At 39.3% G+C, this 20,098-nt stretch overlaps 1 protein-coding gene across 1 annotated transcript in view; it reads right to left on the bottom strand.

The window, feature by feature from the left end:
• UGGT2 (UDP-glucose glycoprotein glucosyltransferase 2) overlaps window positions 1-20,098 on the bottom strand; it is a 146,307-nt gene that overhangs the window by 109,132 nt on the left and 17,077 nt on the right. The window contains exons 5-7 of the mRNA XM_018056434.1: window positions 15,594-15,768; window positions 12,329-12,425; window positions 563-635 (exon numbers count right to left, since the gene is read on the bottom strand). Coding sequence (XP_017911923.1) covers window positions 563-635; window positions 12,329-12,425; window positions 15,594-15,768 — 345 coding nt within the window. The remainder of the gene's footprint in view (window positions 1-562; window positions 636-12,328; window positions 12,426-15,593; window positions 15,769-20,098) is intronic.

Raw genomic sequence — 20,098 nt, 5'->3', positions numbered from 1 at the left:
AAAAAAAAAAACAAAACAAAAAACCAAAAACATTCAGAGAGCACTCACCATCCTATTCCTTGTCTTCAATCAGTGATGCAAGAAAAGCAAAGTGGGAGAAGTTTACTTTTGGAAAGGTTACTTATATGTGTATATAAAATGAAGACCAGAAGTTAAAAGGTATTTAATATGGCAATCTTGGGACAGAAATTTAGGGAAATAAATATTTTCTCTTTTAAGAAATGAAAGTGTTGATTTTTTAATGCTAAAAACCTAATGACAACTATGAGTTTTGTAACCCATCAGAAAAGATTCTACAAATTTTTGTTTTAGTTTTTGACCAGAGATAACACGGATCATTTTAAATTTCCATTATCTCTAATCATACTCATTATCCTGTGGAATTAGTGATTATTTTTCAATTTTGAGCTTTTTTGCATTAACCCTGTGTTACTTTTGTAATAAAAACAGTAATATGTATATTTTTAGAATGTGAAACATATGCCAACACAACATATTGAATCTATTCCTTTAAAAACAAGCTTAACAGTATAGTAATAGTTTCAATTCTATTCAGACTTACTTTAATTTCCCAAAGAGAAATCCTTGAACTTCATTTGTTTCAGTAACATCTCCTGCAGTAGTATTAGCCACAGCTATATTTTAGAAACAAAAACAAAATAAAATGAACATATTTCAGACTGGAAGAGGAATATGTGATAAAAAATTAGAACTCAAAATCAAATTCCCTTTTTTTTTTATACCTTTTCTTTTATGGATCAGTCTAATGATACAAGAGTGTGCTCTCTTAGTAAACAACCTTGACTACTAAATACAACCAGCTATATGCTCTATAGATCATTCTGTAGTCAAGCTCCATTTTATACTGGAGTGATAAACCAAGAGACTGATCCAGACTTGCCCAAAGTTTCCAAGTCTCTTCCAAGGCAGAGGCATGGGTTGGCAGTGGCCTGCTGAAGGGCTGGGGGCACTGAGTGTAGCAGTGCAAGCATGGGACCTTTTGAAAGAGGTCACCATTATCTTCATTATCTTCACCATAGTTTGGTCACAGGTAAATAACAAGGGTGTTCATTGGAAGGACTGATGCTGAAGCTGCAACTCCAATACTCTGGCCACCTCATGCAAAGAGCTGACTCATCGGAGAAGACTATGATGCTGGGAGGGATTGAGGGCAGGAGGAGAAGGGGATGACAGATGACGGTGGATGGCATCACTGACTCGATGGACAGGAGTTTGAGTGAACTCCAGGAGTTGGTGATGGACAGGGAGGCCTGGCATGCTGCAATTCATGGGGTCGCAAAGAGTCAGACAGGACTGAGAGACTGAACTGAACTAACAAGGAGGGAACACAGCCCCACCCATCAACAGAAAATGGGATTAAAGATTTACTGAACATGACTACCGAGGATAAGATGGCTGGATGGCATCACTGACTCGATGGACGCGACTGAGTGAACTCCGGGAGTTGGTGATGGACAGGGAGGCCTGGTGTGCTGCGATTCATGGGGTCGCAAACAGTCGGACACAACTGAGCGACTGAACTGAACTAAACTGAACATGGACTGGAATGGGTGGATTTAACTCAGATGACCATTATATCTACTACTGCGGGCAGAAATCCCTCAGAAGAAATGGAGTAGCCATCATGGTCAACAAAAGAGTCTTAAATGCAGTACTTGGATGCAATCTCAAAAACGACAGAATGATCTCTGTTCGTCTCCAAGGCAAATCATTCCATATCACAGTTATCCAAGTCTATGCCCCAACCAGTAATGCTGAAGAAGCTGAAGTTGAACGGTTTTATGAAGACCTACAAGACCTTTTAGAACTAACACTCAAAAAAGATGTCCTTTTCATTATAGGGGACTGGAATGCAAAAGTAGGAAGTCAAGAAACACCTGGAGTAACAGACAAATTTGGCCTTGGAATGCGGAATGAAGCAGGGCAAAGACTAAAAGAGTATTGCCAAGAAAATGCACTGGTCATAGCAAACACCCTCTTCCAACAACACAAGAGAAGACTCTACACATGGACATCACCAGATGGTCAACACCGAAACCAGATTGATTATATTCTTTGCAGCCAAAGATGGACAAGCTCTATACAGTCAACAAAAACAAGACCAGGAGCTGACTGTGGCTCAGATCATGAACTCCTTATTACCAAATTCAGACTCAAATTAAAGAAAGTAGGGAAAACCGCTAGACCATTCAGTATGACCTAAATCAAATCCCTTATGATTATACAGTGGAAGTGAGAAATAGATTTAAGGGCCAAGATCTGATAGAGTGCCTGATGAACTATGGAATGAGGTTCATGACATTGTACAGGAGACAGGGATCAAGACCATCCCCATGGAAAAGAAATGCAAAAAAGCAAAATGGCTGTCTGAGGAGGCCTTACAAATAGCGGTCAAAAGAAGAGAGGCGAAAAGCAAAGGAGAAAAGGAAAGATATAAGCATCTGAATGCAGAGTTCCAGAGAATAGCAAGAAGAGATAAGAAAGCCTTCTTCAGCGATCAATGTAAAAAAATAGAGGAAAACAACAGATTGGGAAAGACTAGAGATCTCTTCAAGAAAATTAGAGATACCAAGGGAACATTTCATGCAAAGATGGGCTCGATAAAGGACAGAAATGGTCTGGACCTAACAGAAGCAGAAGATATTAAGAAGAGGTGGCAAGAATACACAGAAGAACTGTACAAAAAAGATCTTCACGACCTAGATAATCATGATGGTGTGATCACTAATCTAGAGCCAGACATCCTGGAATGTGAAGTCAAGTGGGCCTTGGAAAGCATTGCTACAAACAAAGCTAGTGTAGGTGATGGAATTCCAGTTGAGCTGTTTCAAATCCTGAAAGATGATGCTATGAAAGTGCTGCCCTCAATATGGCAGCAGATTTGGAAAACTCAGCAGTGGCCACAGGACTGGAAAAGGTCAGTTTTCATTCCAATTCCAAAGAAAGGCAATGCCAAAGAATGCTCAAACTACTGCACAATTGCACTCATCTCACATGCTAGTAAAGCAATGCTCAAAATTCTACAAGCCAGGCTTCAGCAATACGTGAACTGTGAACTTCCAGATGTTCAAGCTGGTTTTAGAAAAGGCAGAGGAACCAGAGATCAAATTGCCAACATCCGCTGGATCATCGAAAAAGCAAGAGAGTTCCAGAAAAACATCTATTTCTCCTTTATTGACTATGCCAAAGCCTTTGACTGTGTGGGTCACAATAAACTGTGGAAAATTCTGAAAGAGATGGGAATACCAGACTACCTAACCTGCCTCTTGAGAAATCCGTATGCAGGTCAGGAAGCAACAGTTAGAACTGGACATGGAACAACAGACTGGTTCCAAATAGGAAAAGGAGTACGTCAAGGCTGTATATTGTCACCCTGCTTATTTAACTTATATGTAGAGTACATCATGAGAAACGCTGGACTGGAAGAAACACAAGGTAGAATCAAGATTGCCGGGAGAAGTATCAGTAACCTCAGATATGCAGATGACACCACCCTTATGGCAGAAAGTGAAGAGGAACTCAAAAGCCTCTTGATGAAAGTGAAAGTGGAGAGTGAAAAAGTTAGCCTAAAGCTCAACATTCAGAAAACGAAGATCATGGCATCCAGTCCCATCACTTCATGGTAAATAGATGGGGAAACAGTGGAAACAATGTCAGACTTTATTTTTTGGGGCTCCAAAATCACTGCAGATGGTGACTGCAGCCATGAAATTAAAAGACGCTTACTCTTTGGAAGAAAAATTATGACCAACCTAGATAGTATATTCAAAAGCAGAGACATTACTTTGCCAACTAACGTCCATCTAGTCAAGGCTATGGTTTTTCCTGTGCTCATATATGGATGTGAGAGTTGGACGGTGAAGAAGGCTGAGCTCCGAAGAATTGATGCTTTTGAACAGTAGTGTTGGAGAAGACTCTTGACAGTCCCTTGGACTGCAAGGAGATCCAACCAGTCCATTCTGAAGGAGATCAGCCCTGGGATTTTTTGGAAGGAATGATGCTAAAGGTGAAACTCTAGTACTTTGGCCACCTTGTGCGAAGAGTTGACTCATTGGAAAAGACTCTGATGCTGGGAGGGATTGGGGGCAGGAGGAGAAGGGGACGACAGAGGATGAGATGGCTGGAGGGCATCACTGACTCGATGGACACGAGTCTGAGTGAACTCCGGGAGTTGGTGATGGACAGGGAGGCCTGGCGAGCTGCAATTCATGGGGTCGCAAAGAGTCGGACACGACTGAGCGACTGAACTGAACTGAACATGGCCCCACCCATCAGAACAAGACACAATTTCCTCCTCAGTCAGTCTCTCCCATCAGGAAGAGACTTCCATAAGCCTCTTAACCTTCTCCATCAGAGAGCAGACAGACAGAAAACCACAAGCACAGAAAACTAACCAATCTGATAACATGGACCACAGCCTTGTCTTACTCAAGGAAATTATAAGTCATGCTGTTTAGGGCCACCTAAGACGAACAGGTCATGGTGGAGAGTTCTGACAAAACGTGGTCCACTGGAGAAGGGAATGGCAAACCACTTCAGTATTCTTGCCTCGAGAACCCCACGAACAGTATGAAAAGGTAAAAAGAGAGGACACTGAAAGATGAACTCCCCAGGTCAGTAGGTGCCTAATATGCTACTGGTGAATAGTGGAGAAATAACTTCAGAAAGAATGAAGAGATGGAGCCAAGGCAAAAAACAACACCAGCTGTGAATGTGTCTGGTGATGGAAGTAAACTCTGATGCTGTAAAGAGCAATACTGCATAGGAACCTGGAATGTTAGGTCCATGAATCAAGACAATTCAGTAGAGTTCAATCACTCAGTCATGTCCGACTCTTTGCGACCCCGTGAATTGCAGCACACCAGGTGTCCCTGTCCATCACCAACTTCAGGAGTCCACCCAAACCCACATCCATTGAATCAGTGATGCCATCCAACCATCTCATCCTCTGTTGTCCCCTTCTCTTCCTGCCTTCAATCTTTCCCAGCATCAGGGTCTTTTCAAATGAGTCAGCTCTTTGCATCAGGTGGCTAAAGTATTGGAGTTTCAGCTTCAACATCAGTCCTTCCAATGAACACCCAGGACTGATCTCCTTTAGGATGGACTGGTTGGACCTCCTTGCAGTCCAAGGGACTCTCAAGAGTTTTCTAAACACCACAGTTCAAAACCATCAATTCTTCGGCGCTCATCTTTCTTTACAGTCCAACTCTCACATGCAAACATGACTATTTGAAAAACCATAGCCTTGACTGGATGGACCTTTGTTGACAAAGTAATGTCTGCTTTTTAATATGCTATCTAGGTTGGTCATAACTTTCCTTCCAAGGAGTAAGCGTCTTTAATTGCATGGCTGTAATCATGATCTGCAGTGATTTTGGAGCCCATAAAAATACAGTCAGCCACTGTTTCCCCATCTATTTGCCATGAAGTGATGGGATCGGATGCCATGATCTTAGTTTTCTGAATGTGGAGCTTTAAGCCAACTTTTTCACTCTCTTCTTTCACTTTCATCAAGAGGCTCTTTAGTTCTTCTTCACTTTCTGCCATAAGGGTGGTGTTATCTGAGTATCTGCGATTATTGATATTTCTCCCGGCAATCTTGCTTCCAGCTTGTGATTCCTCCAGCCCAGCATTTCTCATGATGTAGTCTGCATGTAAGTTAAATCAGCAGGGTGACAATATACAGCCTTAACGTACTCCTTTTCCTATTTGGAACTAGTCTGTTGTTTGATGTCCAATTCTAAGTGTTGCTTCCTGACCTGCATACAGATTTCTCAAGAGGCAGGTAAGGTGGTCTGGTATTCCTATCTCTTTCAGAGTTTTCCACAGTTTCCTGTGATCCACAGAGTCAAAGGCTTTGGCATAGTCAATAGAGCAGAAAGAGATGTTTTTCTGGAACTCTCTTCCTTTTTCCATGATCCAGTGGATGTTGGAAATTAGATCTCTAGTTCCTCTGCCTTTTCTAAAACCAGCTTGAACATCTGGAAGTTCACCGTTCACTTATTGCCGAAGCCTGGCTTGGAAAATTTTGAGCATATTACTAGCATGTGAGATGAGTGCAGTTGTGCAGTAGTTTGAGCATTCTCTGGCATTGCCTTTCTTTGGGATTGGAATGAAAACTGACCTTTTCCAGTCCTGTGGCCACTGCTGAGTTTTCCCAATTTGCTGGTATATTGAGTGCAACACTTTCACAGCATCATCTTTCAGGATCTGAAACAGCTCAACCGGAATTCCATCACCTCCACTAGCTTTGTTCGTAGTTATGTTTCCTAAGGCCCACTTGACTTCACATTCCAGGATGTCTGGCTCTCGGTGAGGACCACACCATCATGGTAACCTGGGTCGTGAAGATCTTTTTTGTATAGTTCTTCAGTGTATTCTTCCCACCTCTTTTAATAACTCAGATTAACACTATATCTACTACTGTGGGCAAGAATGGCTTTGAAGAAATGGAGTAGCCATCATAGTCAACGAAAGAGTCCAAAATGCAGTACTTGGATGCAAACGCAAAAATGACAGAATGATCTGTTCGTTTCCAAGGCCAGCCATTCAATATCATGGTAATCCAAGTATATGCAGATGACACCACCCTTAAGGCAGAAAGTGAAGAACTAAGGAGCCTCTTGATGAAGTGAAAGAGAGTGAAAAAGTTGGCTTAAAGCTCAACATTCAGAAAACTAAGATCATGGCTTCCAGTCGAATCACCTCACGGCAAATAGACGGGGAAACAGTGCAAACAGCAGCAGATTTCATTTTCTGGAGCTCTAAAATCACAGCAGATGGTGACTGCAGCCATGAAATTAAAAGATGCTTACTCCGTGGAAGGACAGTTAAGACAAAACTACACAGCATATTAAAAAGCAGAGACCTTACTTTGCCAACAAAGGTCCCTCTAGTCAAGGCTATGGTTTTTTCAAGTAGTTGTGTAGCATGTGAGAGTTGGACTATAAAGAAAGCTGAGTGCAGAAGAACTGATGCTTTTGAACTGTGGTGTTGGAAAAGACTCTTGAGAGTCCCTTGGACTGCAAAGAGATCCAACCAGTCCATCCTAAAGGAGATCAGTCCTGAGTGTTCATTGGAAGGACTGACGTTGAAGCTGTAACTCCAATACTTTGGCCACCTGATGCAAAGAGCTGACTCATTTGAAAAGACGTTGATGCTGGGAAAGATTGAAGGCAGGAGGAGAAGGGGACGACAGAGGATGAGATGGTTGGATGGCATCACCGACTCAATGGACATGAGTTTGGGTAACGTACTCCATCAGGAGTTGGTGATGGACAGTGAGGCCTGGCATGCTGCGGTCCATCAGGTCGCAGAGAGTCGGACATGACTGAGTGACTGAATTGGACTGAACTGATGCTCTGACCAGTAATGCTCAAGAAGCTGAAGCTGAATGGTTCTATGAAGACCTACAAGACCTTCTAGAACTAACACCCAAAAGAGATGTCCTTTTCATTATAGTGGACTGGAATGCAAAAGCAGGAAGTCAAGAAACACCTGGAGTAAGAGGGCTTAGGATACAGAAAGAAGCAGGGCAAAGGCTAACAGAGTTTTGCCAAAAGAACATACTGGTTGTAGCAAACACCCTCTTCCAACAACACAAGAGGAGACTCTACACATGGACATCACCAGATGGTCAATACCAAAATCAGATTGATTATATTCTTTGTAGCCAAAGATGGAGAAGTTCTATACAGTCAGCAAAAACAAGACCAGGAGCTGACTATGTCACTGACCATGAACTCCTTATTGCCAAATTCAGACTTAAACTGAAGAAAGTAGGGAAAACCACTAGACTATTCAGGTATGACCTAAATCAAATGCCTTACGATTATAAAGTAGAAATGACAAATAGATTGAACAGATTAGATCTGATAGAGTGCCTGAAGAACTATGGACGGAGGTCAGTGACGCTGTACAGGAGGCAGTGATCCAGACCATCCCCAGGAAAAAGAAATGTCTAAAGGCAAAATGGTTGTCTGAGGAGGCCTTACAAATGGCTATAAAAGAAGAGAAGCAAAAGGCAAAGAGAAAAGAAAAGATATATCCATTTGAATGCAGAGTTCCAAAGAATAGCAAGGAGAGATAAGAAAGCCTTCCTCAGTGATCAATGCAAAGAAATAGAGGGAAAGTACAGAATGGGAAAGACTAGAGATCTCTTCAAGAAAATTACAGATACCAAAGGAACATTTCATGCAAAGATGGGCTCCATAAAGGACAGAAATGGTATGAACCTAACAGAAGCAGAAGATATTAAGAAGAGGTGGCAAGAAGAACAAAAATCTTCATGACCCAAACTCACCTAGAGCCAGACATCCTGGAATGCGAAGTCAAGTGGGCCTTAGGAAGGATCACTACAAACAAAGCTAGTGGAGGTGATGGAATTCCAGTTTACCTATTTCAAACCCTAAAACATGATGTTGTCAAAGTGTTGCACTCAATATGCCAGCAAATTTGGAAAACTCAGCAGTGGCCACAGGACTGGAAAAGGTCAGTTTTCATTCCAATCCAAAGAAAAGCAATGCCAGAGAATGCTCAAACTACCACACAATTGCACTCATCTCACACGCGAGTAAATTAATGCTCAAAATTTTCAAGTCAGGCTTCAACAGTATGTGAACGGTGAACTTCCAAATGTTCAAGCTGGTTTTAGAAAAGGCAGAGGAACCAGAGATCAAATCCCAACATCTGTTGGATCATAGAAAAAGCAAAAGAGTTCCAGAAAAACATCTATTTCTGCTCTATTGACTATGCCAAAGCCTTTGACTGTGTGAATCACAAGAAACTGTGGAAAATTCTGAAAGAGATGGGAATACCAGACCACCTTGACATGCCTCTTGAGAAATCTGTATGCAGGTCAGGAAACGACATTTAGAATTGGACATCGAACAACAGACTGGTTCCAAAGAGGGAAAGGAGTACATTAAGGCTGTATATTGTCACCCTGCTGATTTAACTTATATGCAGAGTACATCATGAGAAATGCTGGACTGGATGAAGCACAAGCTGGAAGCAAGATTTCTGCAAGAAATATCAATAACCTCAGATACGCAGATGACACCACCCTTATGGCAGAAAGCAAAGAAAAACTAAAGAGCCTCTTGATGAAAATAAAAGAGGAGAGTGAAAAAGTTGGCTTAAAACTCAACATTAAGAAAACTAAGATCATGGTCTGGTCCCATCACTTCATGGCAAATAGATGGGCAAACAGTGGAGAGTGACACTCTATTTTTTGGGGGCTCCAAAATAACTGCAGATGGTAACTGAAGCCATGCAATTAAAAGACACTTACTCCTTGGAAGGAAAGTTATGACCAACCTAGACAGCATATTAAAAAGCAGAGACACTACTTTGCCAAAAAAGGTTCGTCTAGTCAAAGCTATGGTTTTTCCAGTAGTCATGTATGGATGTGAGAGCTGGACTATAAAGAAAGCTAAGCAGCAAAGGATTGATGCTTTTGAACTGTGGTGTTGGAGAAGACTCTTGAGAGTCCCTTGGACTGCAAAGAGATCCAACCAGTCCATCCTAAAGGAAATCAGGCCTGAATATTCATTAGAAGGACTGATGCTGAAGCTGAAACTCCAATACTTTGGCCACCTGATGTGAAGAACTGACTCTTGGAAAAGACCCTGATGCTGGGAAAGATTGAAGGCACGATGAGAGAGGGACGAAGAGGATAAGATGGTTGGATAGCCTCACTGAATCAATGGACATGAGTTTGAGTAAACTCCAGGAGTTGGTGATGGACAGAGAGGCCTGGTGTGCTGCAGTCCATGTGGTTGCAAAGTGTCAGACTCTAATGAGCAACTGAACTAGAGTGAACTGATTAACCAAGAAGTCTGCAAGAAACCCTGGGCTTACCTCTTCGGCCAGCAAGAAATCTAAACCCTAAAACATACAGGAGTTCTCATATATTTCTGACACTTTCAGACATAATCAAGAAATCTTTAGATAGACACCAAAACTCATGGCCTCAAAGGATAAAGATATATTTTATATTCATTTCCCTTCCCCTCTCCTTTACTTACCAAATTGTTATAGTATATAGTGTGGTAAGGGTGTGTTTGAGGGTACTTCAGGCTCTAAGAATCAATCTGTGACCTTTTACAGCAAGGGGCTATGCTCCATCAGAGGGCATAAATTACACTCCTCCTTTCTTATTCGTCTGAGAGTGTCGACTTCTAAGACCACAAATAAAAACCCTGGAATGCTTTAATCAGGTAAACATTTACTGCCTTCTATAATGCCCACTGCCTGCCAGACAGATGCCAGGAGAAGAGATGCGAAAGACACAAACCTTCCTGGGTGGCAAATGAGAGAGACAAATAGACAGCTTTAACAGACTGTTTAAAACTTTTCCAAAAGGAAGCACAAAATATATGGAATACAGAAAACGGCAAAATCCTCCTCTGACAGAACAGGAACATAGGCAGCCATCTCAGAAGTACTGACTGAGACATATAATTCTTAAAAGATGAGTAGGCCTCAGACAAATAAGAGGTGGAAGGAAGGTTTCAGGCAGAGGAACAGCATATGCTAAGGGATGAAAGTACTCCAGAGGTCATAAAGGCTTGGTACAGAGCAATACATGGACCCATGCAGGAAACAGAAAATTGTTCTGTATAGTAGTGCAGTGTTACAGGACCACAGGGTACAAATGAGAGGTCTGAGAGGCAGTGAGAAGGCAGAAAGAGGCCAGGCTGTGGAAAGCTCCATTGTGTTATAGGACTTTAATTTATGAGGAGGTTACAAGGAACCACTAAGGTTACTTAGTTATTTAGGTAACTAAGGGTTTCTAATTGGTAGAATCACAAAGTCAGAAGTTCTGACTGAACACAGGAAGTTCAATCAGAAAGTACTGTGGGGAACAGATGGATTATTCTCTTTTGGAGATGAGAGGATTAAGGTTCCCGAAGACAAGGTCAGTTGGAAGCCTGATAGTCATAAGCAGAGGGGAATAAAAGAAGTGAACTAAAGGAGTGGCAAGTAGAATGAAGAGAAGATATATTACAAATATATGATAAAAGTTAACCCGAAGTTTGTAATATAGGTAATATATGTAATCACATGACTTTTTAAAAAAACTTCTACAAGCCCAAGGACAGTTAGAAAATGCCTATGCTAATACCATGACTGTTAAATAAGATGTGTGTGTGCATGTGGGTGTTAAGTCACTTCAGTTGTGTCCAGCTCTTTGCAATCCTATGGACCGCAGGCCGCCAGGCTCCTCTGTCCATGGGATTCTCCAGTCAAGAGTACTGGAGTGGGTTGTCATGCTTTCTTCCAGGGGATCTTCCTGACCCAGGGATTGAACCCAAGTTTCTTATGCCTCCTGTTCTGTCAGACAGATTCTTTACCAGTGGGAAGCACTAAACAAGGTACTAAATTATAAAGCACTGTAGAGCAATATACAAGCTATATGGAAATATAAAAAATCTGGGCATTACTATTTCTGCTACACTTTTTCAGTAACCAGCAGGATTTCAATTGCAATAATACAGATGTTGATCTGTAGCACACTCAGTAGGAGGGACTAGAGCTAAGCTGTAATCAGAGCAAGGCCTTTAGGACCAGAGCTTGAATAGAAAAACAAAGCTGAAGCAGAAGCAGCATCAGAGAGCATGTAACAGAATGAATTAGAAATTCTTAACCAAGAATCAGGTATAAATAAATTTCCAATGAGCCAGGTAATAAAAGATTTCCATAAGAATCTGAAAAGTTCTTTATTGTTTTTAGGTCTCCAGATTCTTTCATCTACAGCATGCATTTCAGTACACAGAACATAGATACTGGATTGGTAGATTGCAGATCTAATCAATCTAACCAAATATTCACAGGACTTTCCCATCCCATTTCAAAACAAAAACACAACACAAAACTAACTTTATTAAAAATAAATACTTCAGACCAAGCTTTGTAAGGCAGTGCTACCGATGAGTTTCAGGTTTACCATGACACAACCCCTTTAGATCCGCAATCTTTGCCCCCAGGGGATGATTAGGTACATTACAGGCCAGTCTGAACTGGGTGAGCCCCTTCATAGTCATAAGCAGCCTCACCTATTGCTTCTACACATCCTACATGTAGTATTGATTTTTATATGTTGCTGAAAATGACTGGGAAGCCATTGAATATAACCAAAATAATATGCTACTTCCAATTTTTGAAATTTCTGAGAGCATAACAACATGAACTACATTTTAGTTTAAAATTAAATTGCCTCCAGACTCATATTAACATGTGTAGGATTAAATAGAAGTATGTAACCCTCTAATTTTTTTTACTCAAATATAGAGAATAAACTTACTTTTGACTTGAGTATCATCCAATGCTTTGTATTCTGTACTCTTGATCGCTAGCTCCACACCATAGCCAGATAAATACATTTTCTGTGAGGATGGTTTCTGTTCAAATACATTTAAAAAAAAAAAGAGAGAAAATATTTTGTCAAACATCTGCTTTTGAATTCAGAATGACTGTGTGTTGGGACATGAGGGTAAATCATTAATACTGAAGTTTTTAATCACTGTGAAATACTGCTATTCAGGGGATATTTATATTCTCTCTAGAGACAGTTTATCAAGGAACTAGAAACTTATTGATGACCACTTCTTTACTTTCTAAAACCTTTGTCATGACACTAATGCTTTAATTACACTTTTACAATGAAAAAAGTATTTGATCTTTTTCTGTTATACCATGATAACTTTGCCACCTTTCCCATGAGTTAATTAACAGAGGATCCAATACAAGTGAGTTTCTACAAAACTGTACTCTTTGGGGAGAACTACACATTTCCTAAACCAGTAAGTGCTTTCATTTGCTAGCTGTCTGGATGGAGGGCAACTAGAGTGTCCCCAAAAGCAAATACTGGAAAGCAGAGACAAAGGAAACAAAAAAACTCAGTGCCTTGAGCAACCTATTCAGTTCTTTCTTCATGTTTCTCGATGATTAAAATATACCAAATGCCACAGGTTAGCACCTATCCTTGCAGTGAGAGGTCACAATTTGCCTAAAAACTGAGCTGTCTGAAGTATTTGTGATCAGAATTCGGTACCTTACTTTCTTTCACCTTATATATTAAGGGCAAACATAAAATGTACTTCTAGAAATTACCATATGAAGAAAAAGAAGTCATATTTTTTAAAAAAGTAAGCAACCTGGATGAATACATGTAAACTTTTTAGAAGATTGTCTAAGGTTCTTTCTGGCTTCTAGGCTGAATTCTTATCAGTTGTGCTATAATCATCACCATTTGGCATATTCTTCCATGGGTTAGAAAACCTGTTTAACCTAGTACTTAGCAAACTCCTGTGAAGATGGACTGATGTTGAAGCTGAAACTCTAATACTCTGGCCACCTCATGCGAAGAGCTGACTCACTGGAAAAGACCCTGATGCTGGGAGGGATTGGGGATAGGAGGAGAAGGGGACAACAGAGGATTAGATGGCTGGATGGCATCACAGACTCGATGGATATCGGTTTGGGTAGACTCCGGGAATTGGTGATGGACAGGGAGGCTTGGCGTGCTGCGATTCATGGGATCGCAAAGAGTCGGACATACTGAGCGACTGAACTAACTGAACTGTGAAAATGTTATGCCTTGGTTTAACTAAGGTCTGCATGAGGGCAGTTTTGCAATCCTACACATGACAGAGGAAGAGGCAGACACCAAATGGAAAGGAAATCTTAATAGCATACTACTCTTTTCACTCTCTTCTTTCCTCCCTAAACTTCCCCCAAGCCTTAAAAATAAGTAAGTATATAACCTGAGTGACTATTCCTGGACTATTTTATTTTCAAATAAGATGATGTAAGAATTAGCTTCAGATATGCAGAAAGTGTTTTTGCTGCCCACGCTAAAATTTAATTTGCTAATTTCTCAGGCACATGCTATAATAAAAGATAGCATGAGAAAACTGGGTTGTTTATAATTATAGTAATTTGGCAAAGTTTAAAGTCTTTTAAAGAGTTTTCAGTTTCATACAGCTCAATTAAAAAATACATTTTGACTGTCCACTCAAAAGACAATTAGTTGGTGGCTATGCTCTAAATTCACATATCTTGTTATAATTCATGAAAGAAATGCAATTTCACATAACCAGTTTCCATCATCAGTTCTGGAACAGTATTAGCTCCTCGGTAATAAAGATAAATGTTCATTAATTTCATATTTACTTTCTCTATTTGAAAATGTATTAATATAAAAATCTGAATCATAGTTTAATAACTCTGGATTTGCAAACCAAAAATTCTCAGAAGCTAAATCAACTGTTGAGAGGAATCTTTCTTCATCATCCTATTTCTTCTTTCCCTACAAAAAAAGCATCTGTTCAAAAGGTAGCGTGAATAAGTCTGTTTTTATTAGAATTACATGTTGACTAGATTTACAGTATAACTATTTTGGATGCACAATATGTAATTAATTAAATAGGTTATAATTTGATGCTACAAAGTACCCAGATAACTGTTGAGTATGTTTTCATAGAAGTATATTTAATGGTTACATTCTCCAAAGAACAGGCTGGGACACTGATTCTTAATAGATGAAAATGCCACCCAGCAGGAGCATATTAGAATCACTTAGGGACTTCTTTAAAAAAGATAAATATATACTGTAATCTCACATTCTTTTTCTGATATAACTGACATATAACATTGTATTAGTTTACGGTGTACAATAAATATAATGATTTGATATCAAATCAAATCTTTGAACAACACAGGTTTGAACTATGTAAACTGCAATGATCTAATTATACATGGATTTTTTTTCCAATTGTAAACTACACTATTACATAATCCTTGGTTGGTTGAACCTGCAGATTCTGAACCATGGATACAGAGGAGTTGTATATTAATACTTATCACGAATATTTTGGGAAGTACAAATTAAAACACTCTTTCCACGTTTGGAATATGAAATAAAAAAGAAAAGTCCTTCTAAGGGCCATTTTAGTGTGTGAGGTGAGAGTTTTGGTTGTGTGTTTGTCTTGGTGGGGGGTGGAGGTGTTAAATAAAATCTGAGGTACCATAGTAATAAGTTCTATGAAGTCATTAAAAAATGGTAGAGTGTTATAGCAGTGAGAGTCGGGAGAGTGGGGGATAATACAACACATTTGATCTGAAACTTGAATAAGTAAGCAGCCTTTCAAACAGATTGGTTTGAGAGCATTCCTATACAACGCTTAGCACAATGAACTAATATATAGTATCAATATATCAAGTTAGATTTCCTCATTATAATACATTTTCATTAAAAATAACTATGTTTATTAGTCCTACCAAATATTATACATCCTATTGTTGTATGGTTTTGTTTTTTTATCCAAGTTGTAAATCTGTTCCAGATATATATATGATAAGGGAAAGAAACATAAACAGGATACTTTCCAGAAAAGACACAGAATCCCAATATATTTTTCCATATAAAATTCACATTTGATAGTTGTGTTATCAGATATACGTATTCTAGGAAAAGTTATTAGGTAAAATCTAGTAGAGAAATTATAAAAAGTAGTTATAAAAAAATTTTTATAGCCAAAGTAATCCTGAATAAAGCAAGCATGTACCTGAATGTAATGCCGAAGAACATAAAGAATTTCCCCATTTTGAGCTTTTTCAGACAACACTGTGTGAAATTTACGAAATGCTCTTGTACCCATTTCTGCATAGAGAATAATCACCGGTAAATTCTCTTTGTCTGTAGGAAATTTGTGATCTCCTTTAAACAGATAGGGTCTGGGCCTAAAATGAAAATAAAACACAAACAAGAACTGAAAGTAAAGAGCATATGAGAAATAAATCATGAAACCAAAGAGTGGTGCCTCTAATCTGCCAGTTGGTCGTCTTCCAAGTGGCAGACCAGACAGGTAGGCCACTGGCAACAGCCCAGGGTCAGTAAAAATGTAGCAAGTTTCATTAGGGGTCAAGAATTCTTCAGCAATAAGAGAACTGCCTTGAATTCTGCCCCCATCTGCTTTTGGTTTTACATAGATGCAGCCTGGATGAGGGCTTTCCAGGTGGCATCAGTGGTAAAGAACTAGCCTCCCAATGCAGGAGACATAAGAGATGCAGGTTCGATCCCTGGGTCAGGAAGATGGCATGGCAACCCACTTGAGTATTCTTGCCTGGAGAATCCCATGGACAGAGAAGCCTGGCAGGCTACAGTCCATGGGGTCACAGAGTCAGACATGACTGACACAACTTAGCACACATAGAGCCTAGATGAAAAGCAGCAGAAACCCTAAGACACCATCAACTTCAAACTGAGCTGAATGTATCAATAACTTGATGCAAGCCTTAAGGGAAAAGAGAACTGAAGGCCCCACTGAGTCAGAGATTTTACTTCAGGTAAGGGACTGGGGCATGTGCTTTGACCCAAAGGAGAACTACTGCCCCTTTGCCATGTAACCCTAAGATCACAAAAGGTCAAAGTAACAGTGCTCTCGAATATACTATTTCCACTTGACCAGAGACAATTGCTGGGTCCCTTCCACCCTGTCAGTCATTGAATCCTAGTCGACTTAGGCCAAAATGTAAACATCAGATAGTAGAGTTACAAGGCTTCCTGAGTCAGTTCAGTTTCAACTAAAGCTTAGCAGTAATCGTTTTAAAAGGGGTGTACTTGATGGCTGAGTCAGGCAGGTGGTGCTGTTGTACTCGGAAACTGCATTCCTGCGCACTCAGGCAGCCATTCAGTCTGTAACCGAAGTTGTGATTTCCTCCTCTCCTCCTGGGATTCTATGTTGTTTCTGTTGGACCACCTGGGAATGTACTACATGTGGTAGTCTCTCAATGAGAGTGTCTCCCTTTAGACTTTATGAGTGTTCACATCACTCAAAGCATATACATGTACAATATCAATACCAGTTCCAGATTCAGATGTGGGAACCAAAACAGTAAAAATAAAAGTACACTGAATTGGCTTAGTGTGCATGCTAAGTCGCTTCAGTCGTGCCCAACTCTTTGCAACCCCATGGACCATAGCCCACCAGGCTCTTTCGTCCATGGGATTCTCCAGGCAAGAATAATGGAGTGGGTTGTTCTCCTCCAGGGGATCTTTCCGACTCAGGGATCGAACCTGCATCTCCTACATCTCTCGCACTGGCAGGCGGGTTCTTTACCACAGCACCACCTGGGAAGCCCCAATTGACCTAGGGATCATTTTAATTCCCTTTCCCATTATGTGCATCTTCCAAACCGCATTAGTTGAGTCTGGGTGCCTTTTCCTGAAGTAACAAAGACCTAAAACTCTGTATGAGGAGCTACAGTAGCAGGTATCAGAAGACTGCTATCACCCAGCCAGAAGCACAGGGAGTGAAGAACAGCAGGGGGAGAGAGAAGGGGCAGCAGGAAAGAAATTCAAGTGTTGAGCTTTTGTCTCCCCAACCCACGGGGGCCTTGTCCTTCCTCTCCCAGAAAGCCACGTTGTCTGTCAACGTCCCACCCTTGTTTCTAAAACCATCAAGAACTGTAAAAGGGCTGTGGCTTGGTTTCAGCCTACTTGCAAAGTAATAAGCTGGGCTTCTGTCATGTCTCATGTCTGGCAGAAGTCCCGTGTCTGGCAGAAGACATGAGACTCTTGTGTCAAAGACAAAGAACTTTATTGCTCAGGGCAGAGCAAGCAGAATGAACATTACACCTGCTCCCTAAGTTTCACAACAGGGTGTGTGTAACAAAATATGGACCCAAATGGATACTACACAAACAGTGGGTGTACAAGAAACACTGTACCTGGGAAATCAGTTTTATAATGAGCCCACGCTTCTTTTCAAAAGCAAAATTTTGAAATTTCTTTTCAAAATCAGGAATTATGTAATTCCTCAAGGTTGCTCACTACAAACACAACCATAAAAAATGGTTCAAGTAAAAAGCAGTCCAGATCTTGCCTTTTTTACTTGTCAGACCCAGCAAGAATATGCAGGAATTCACAGGGTCTGTGGCAGGGTGCCTCTCCTAACAACTTGATGTTAACCTTGTGTTAAATCTTAAATTAATTTAGATTTAATATAGAAATATTAAATATTTAAATTTTAGTTTCCATAAGAAAACTGAAATATCAGACATCAGAAATCAGAAACCAACAGCAACTCTAAACTAAAAGTTATCAAAATTCCCTTTATAAAATGCACTAGAAAAAAAAAACCACATTAGGGCAGACAATTTTGGAGTCAGTCTATTAATGCTTTAGAGGAATATATAATTCCCATGCTAAATTAACTCTTACAGAATAACATGGTTGTCTAATTCACTATATGAAGTTAGAATAACATTAAAATTGGCATAGATAGTTTAAATAACAGCTAATCTCATTAAAGTAGAAAAATGAGCCTTAATAAAAGCATAAGCAATCAACAAAAATACCACACCATTAACAAATAGTTTTCCCTAGCAACACAAAGAAGGTGTAATAGTTTAAAATATATTAATATGTCCAAAGAGAGAAACTTTGAATTCATCTTAATAGGTGAAAAACAGTTCATATAATAAAACAATTATTTCTAATTCTAAAAACAGAGAAGAGTATAAAACTTCAAAGTTTTAAAAGAAGGAGTGAACAGAAGACATATGATGTCTATCCACTCAGATTTGATATAGTAAACATTTAAATTATTTAAATTTATTAATAGATTTAACATAATTCTAATTAAAACTCTACCCAGGTTTTTTAGGGAGTCAGTTTCACAGGAAAAAAAGGACTCTAATGTTAGTCTGAAAGCATCAACAAGCGCAGAGCTAAGAACTTTTGGAGGGGGGGAAAAAAGCAGCTATGAAGAGGAAATTGTCCTGTGAGACACTGGAATAAATTATTAAAGCAATAAATACTAACAACATAGCACTGTTACAAGAAACATAACAGTATAAAACAAACAGATCATAGTATAAATACAATGAATATAATAACTGACTAGCACCTGAAGGGGGGAAAGATCTGACTGGATCCTTGCCTTCCTATGAAAATAAATTATACATATATTAAAAGTCTAGCGTAAAATAAAAACTTTAAGAAAGCTACTGGAAAATATTAATAAAATCTCTTAGGTTTGGAAAAAACTGTCTCAGTATAAAATCATACACACATAAAGGAAAAATCAGGCTACATAAAAGTTTCTGTATATTAAAATTAATATGAAATATAAGAAAATATTTGAAAGATTCCGATAAATAAGTACTAATATGAATTACTAAATATACATTACTGTCTAACATATAAATAACTCTTTCAAAATTAGAGAAACAACTTTAATACTGTTTAAAGTATAAACAATCAGGCAGTAAAACACCTACTGGTAGGTACTACTCTGTAAAAATCACTACTAAGTTAATAATCTCCTCCTTATTTCTCATATTCATTTGCATTAAATACTTGGAAGAAGAAAAATGTTTTGAATAATGTGTTTATAAAAAGGTAATTCTGTATTTTTGTTATCTTTAATTTCCAAGGTACACATTCAATTTATATTTAAAGAGATATAGTCTAGATAAATCCACAGTTTTATATGTTTACAGGCATACCTCGTTTTATCGGGCTTTTTGCTTCATTTATGGCACTTCACAGACAACTGCATTAATCACTGAAGGTTTGTGGCAACTGTATTGAACGAGTCTATGGTACCATTCTTCCAACAGCACTTGCTCACTCCCTGTCTGTGTCACATTTTTGTAATTCTCTAATTCTCGCAGTATTTCACACTCTCCTCCAGCAAAAAGATTAAGACTCGCGGAAGGCTCAGATGGTTAGCATTTTTTAGCAATAAAGTGTTTTTAAATTAAGGGATGTACATTTTTTAGACAAAATGTCATTTGTACACTCAACAGACTATGGTTTAGTGTAGACATACTTTCATATGCACTGGGATACCAAAAACTTCAAGTGAATTACTGCAGTATTCACTTTATTGAGGTGGAACTGAAGCCACAAAATCTTTGAGGTCTGTCTGTATTTGAAAAAGCTAACTTATGCATATAAAATATCTCTCCCATGTGTTTTATGGTATTTTGGTACCCTAAAATCAAAAGCTAATCAAGACAAAATATTGAAAGTACTTATATATTTTAGAGAAGGACTTAAGAC

This window comes from Capra hircus, chromosome 12 (assembly GCF_001704415.2).
Source record: "Capra hircus breed San Clemente chromosome 12, ASM170441v1, whole genome shotgun sequence".
Taxonomy (NCBI): domain Eukaryota; kingdom Metazoa; phylum Chordata; class Mammalia; order Artiodactyla; family Bovidae; genus Capra; species Capra hircus.
The sequence above is the reverse complement of the archived record's forward strand: the minus strand, read 5'-3'. Positions and strand labels throughout refer to the sequence as shown.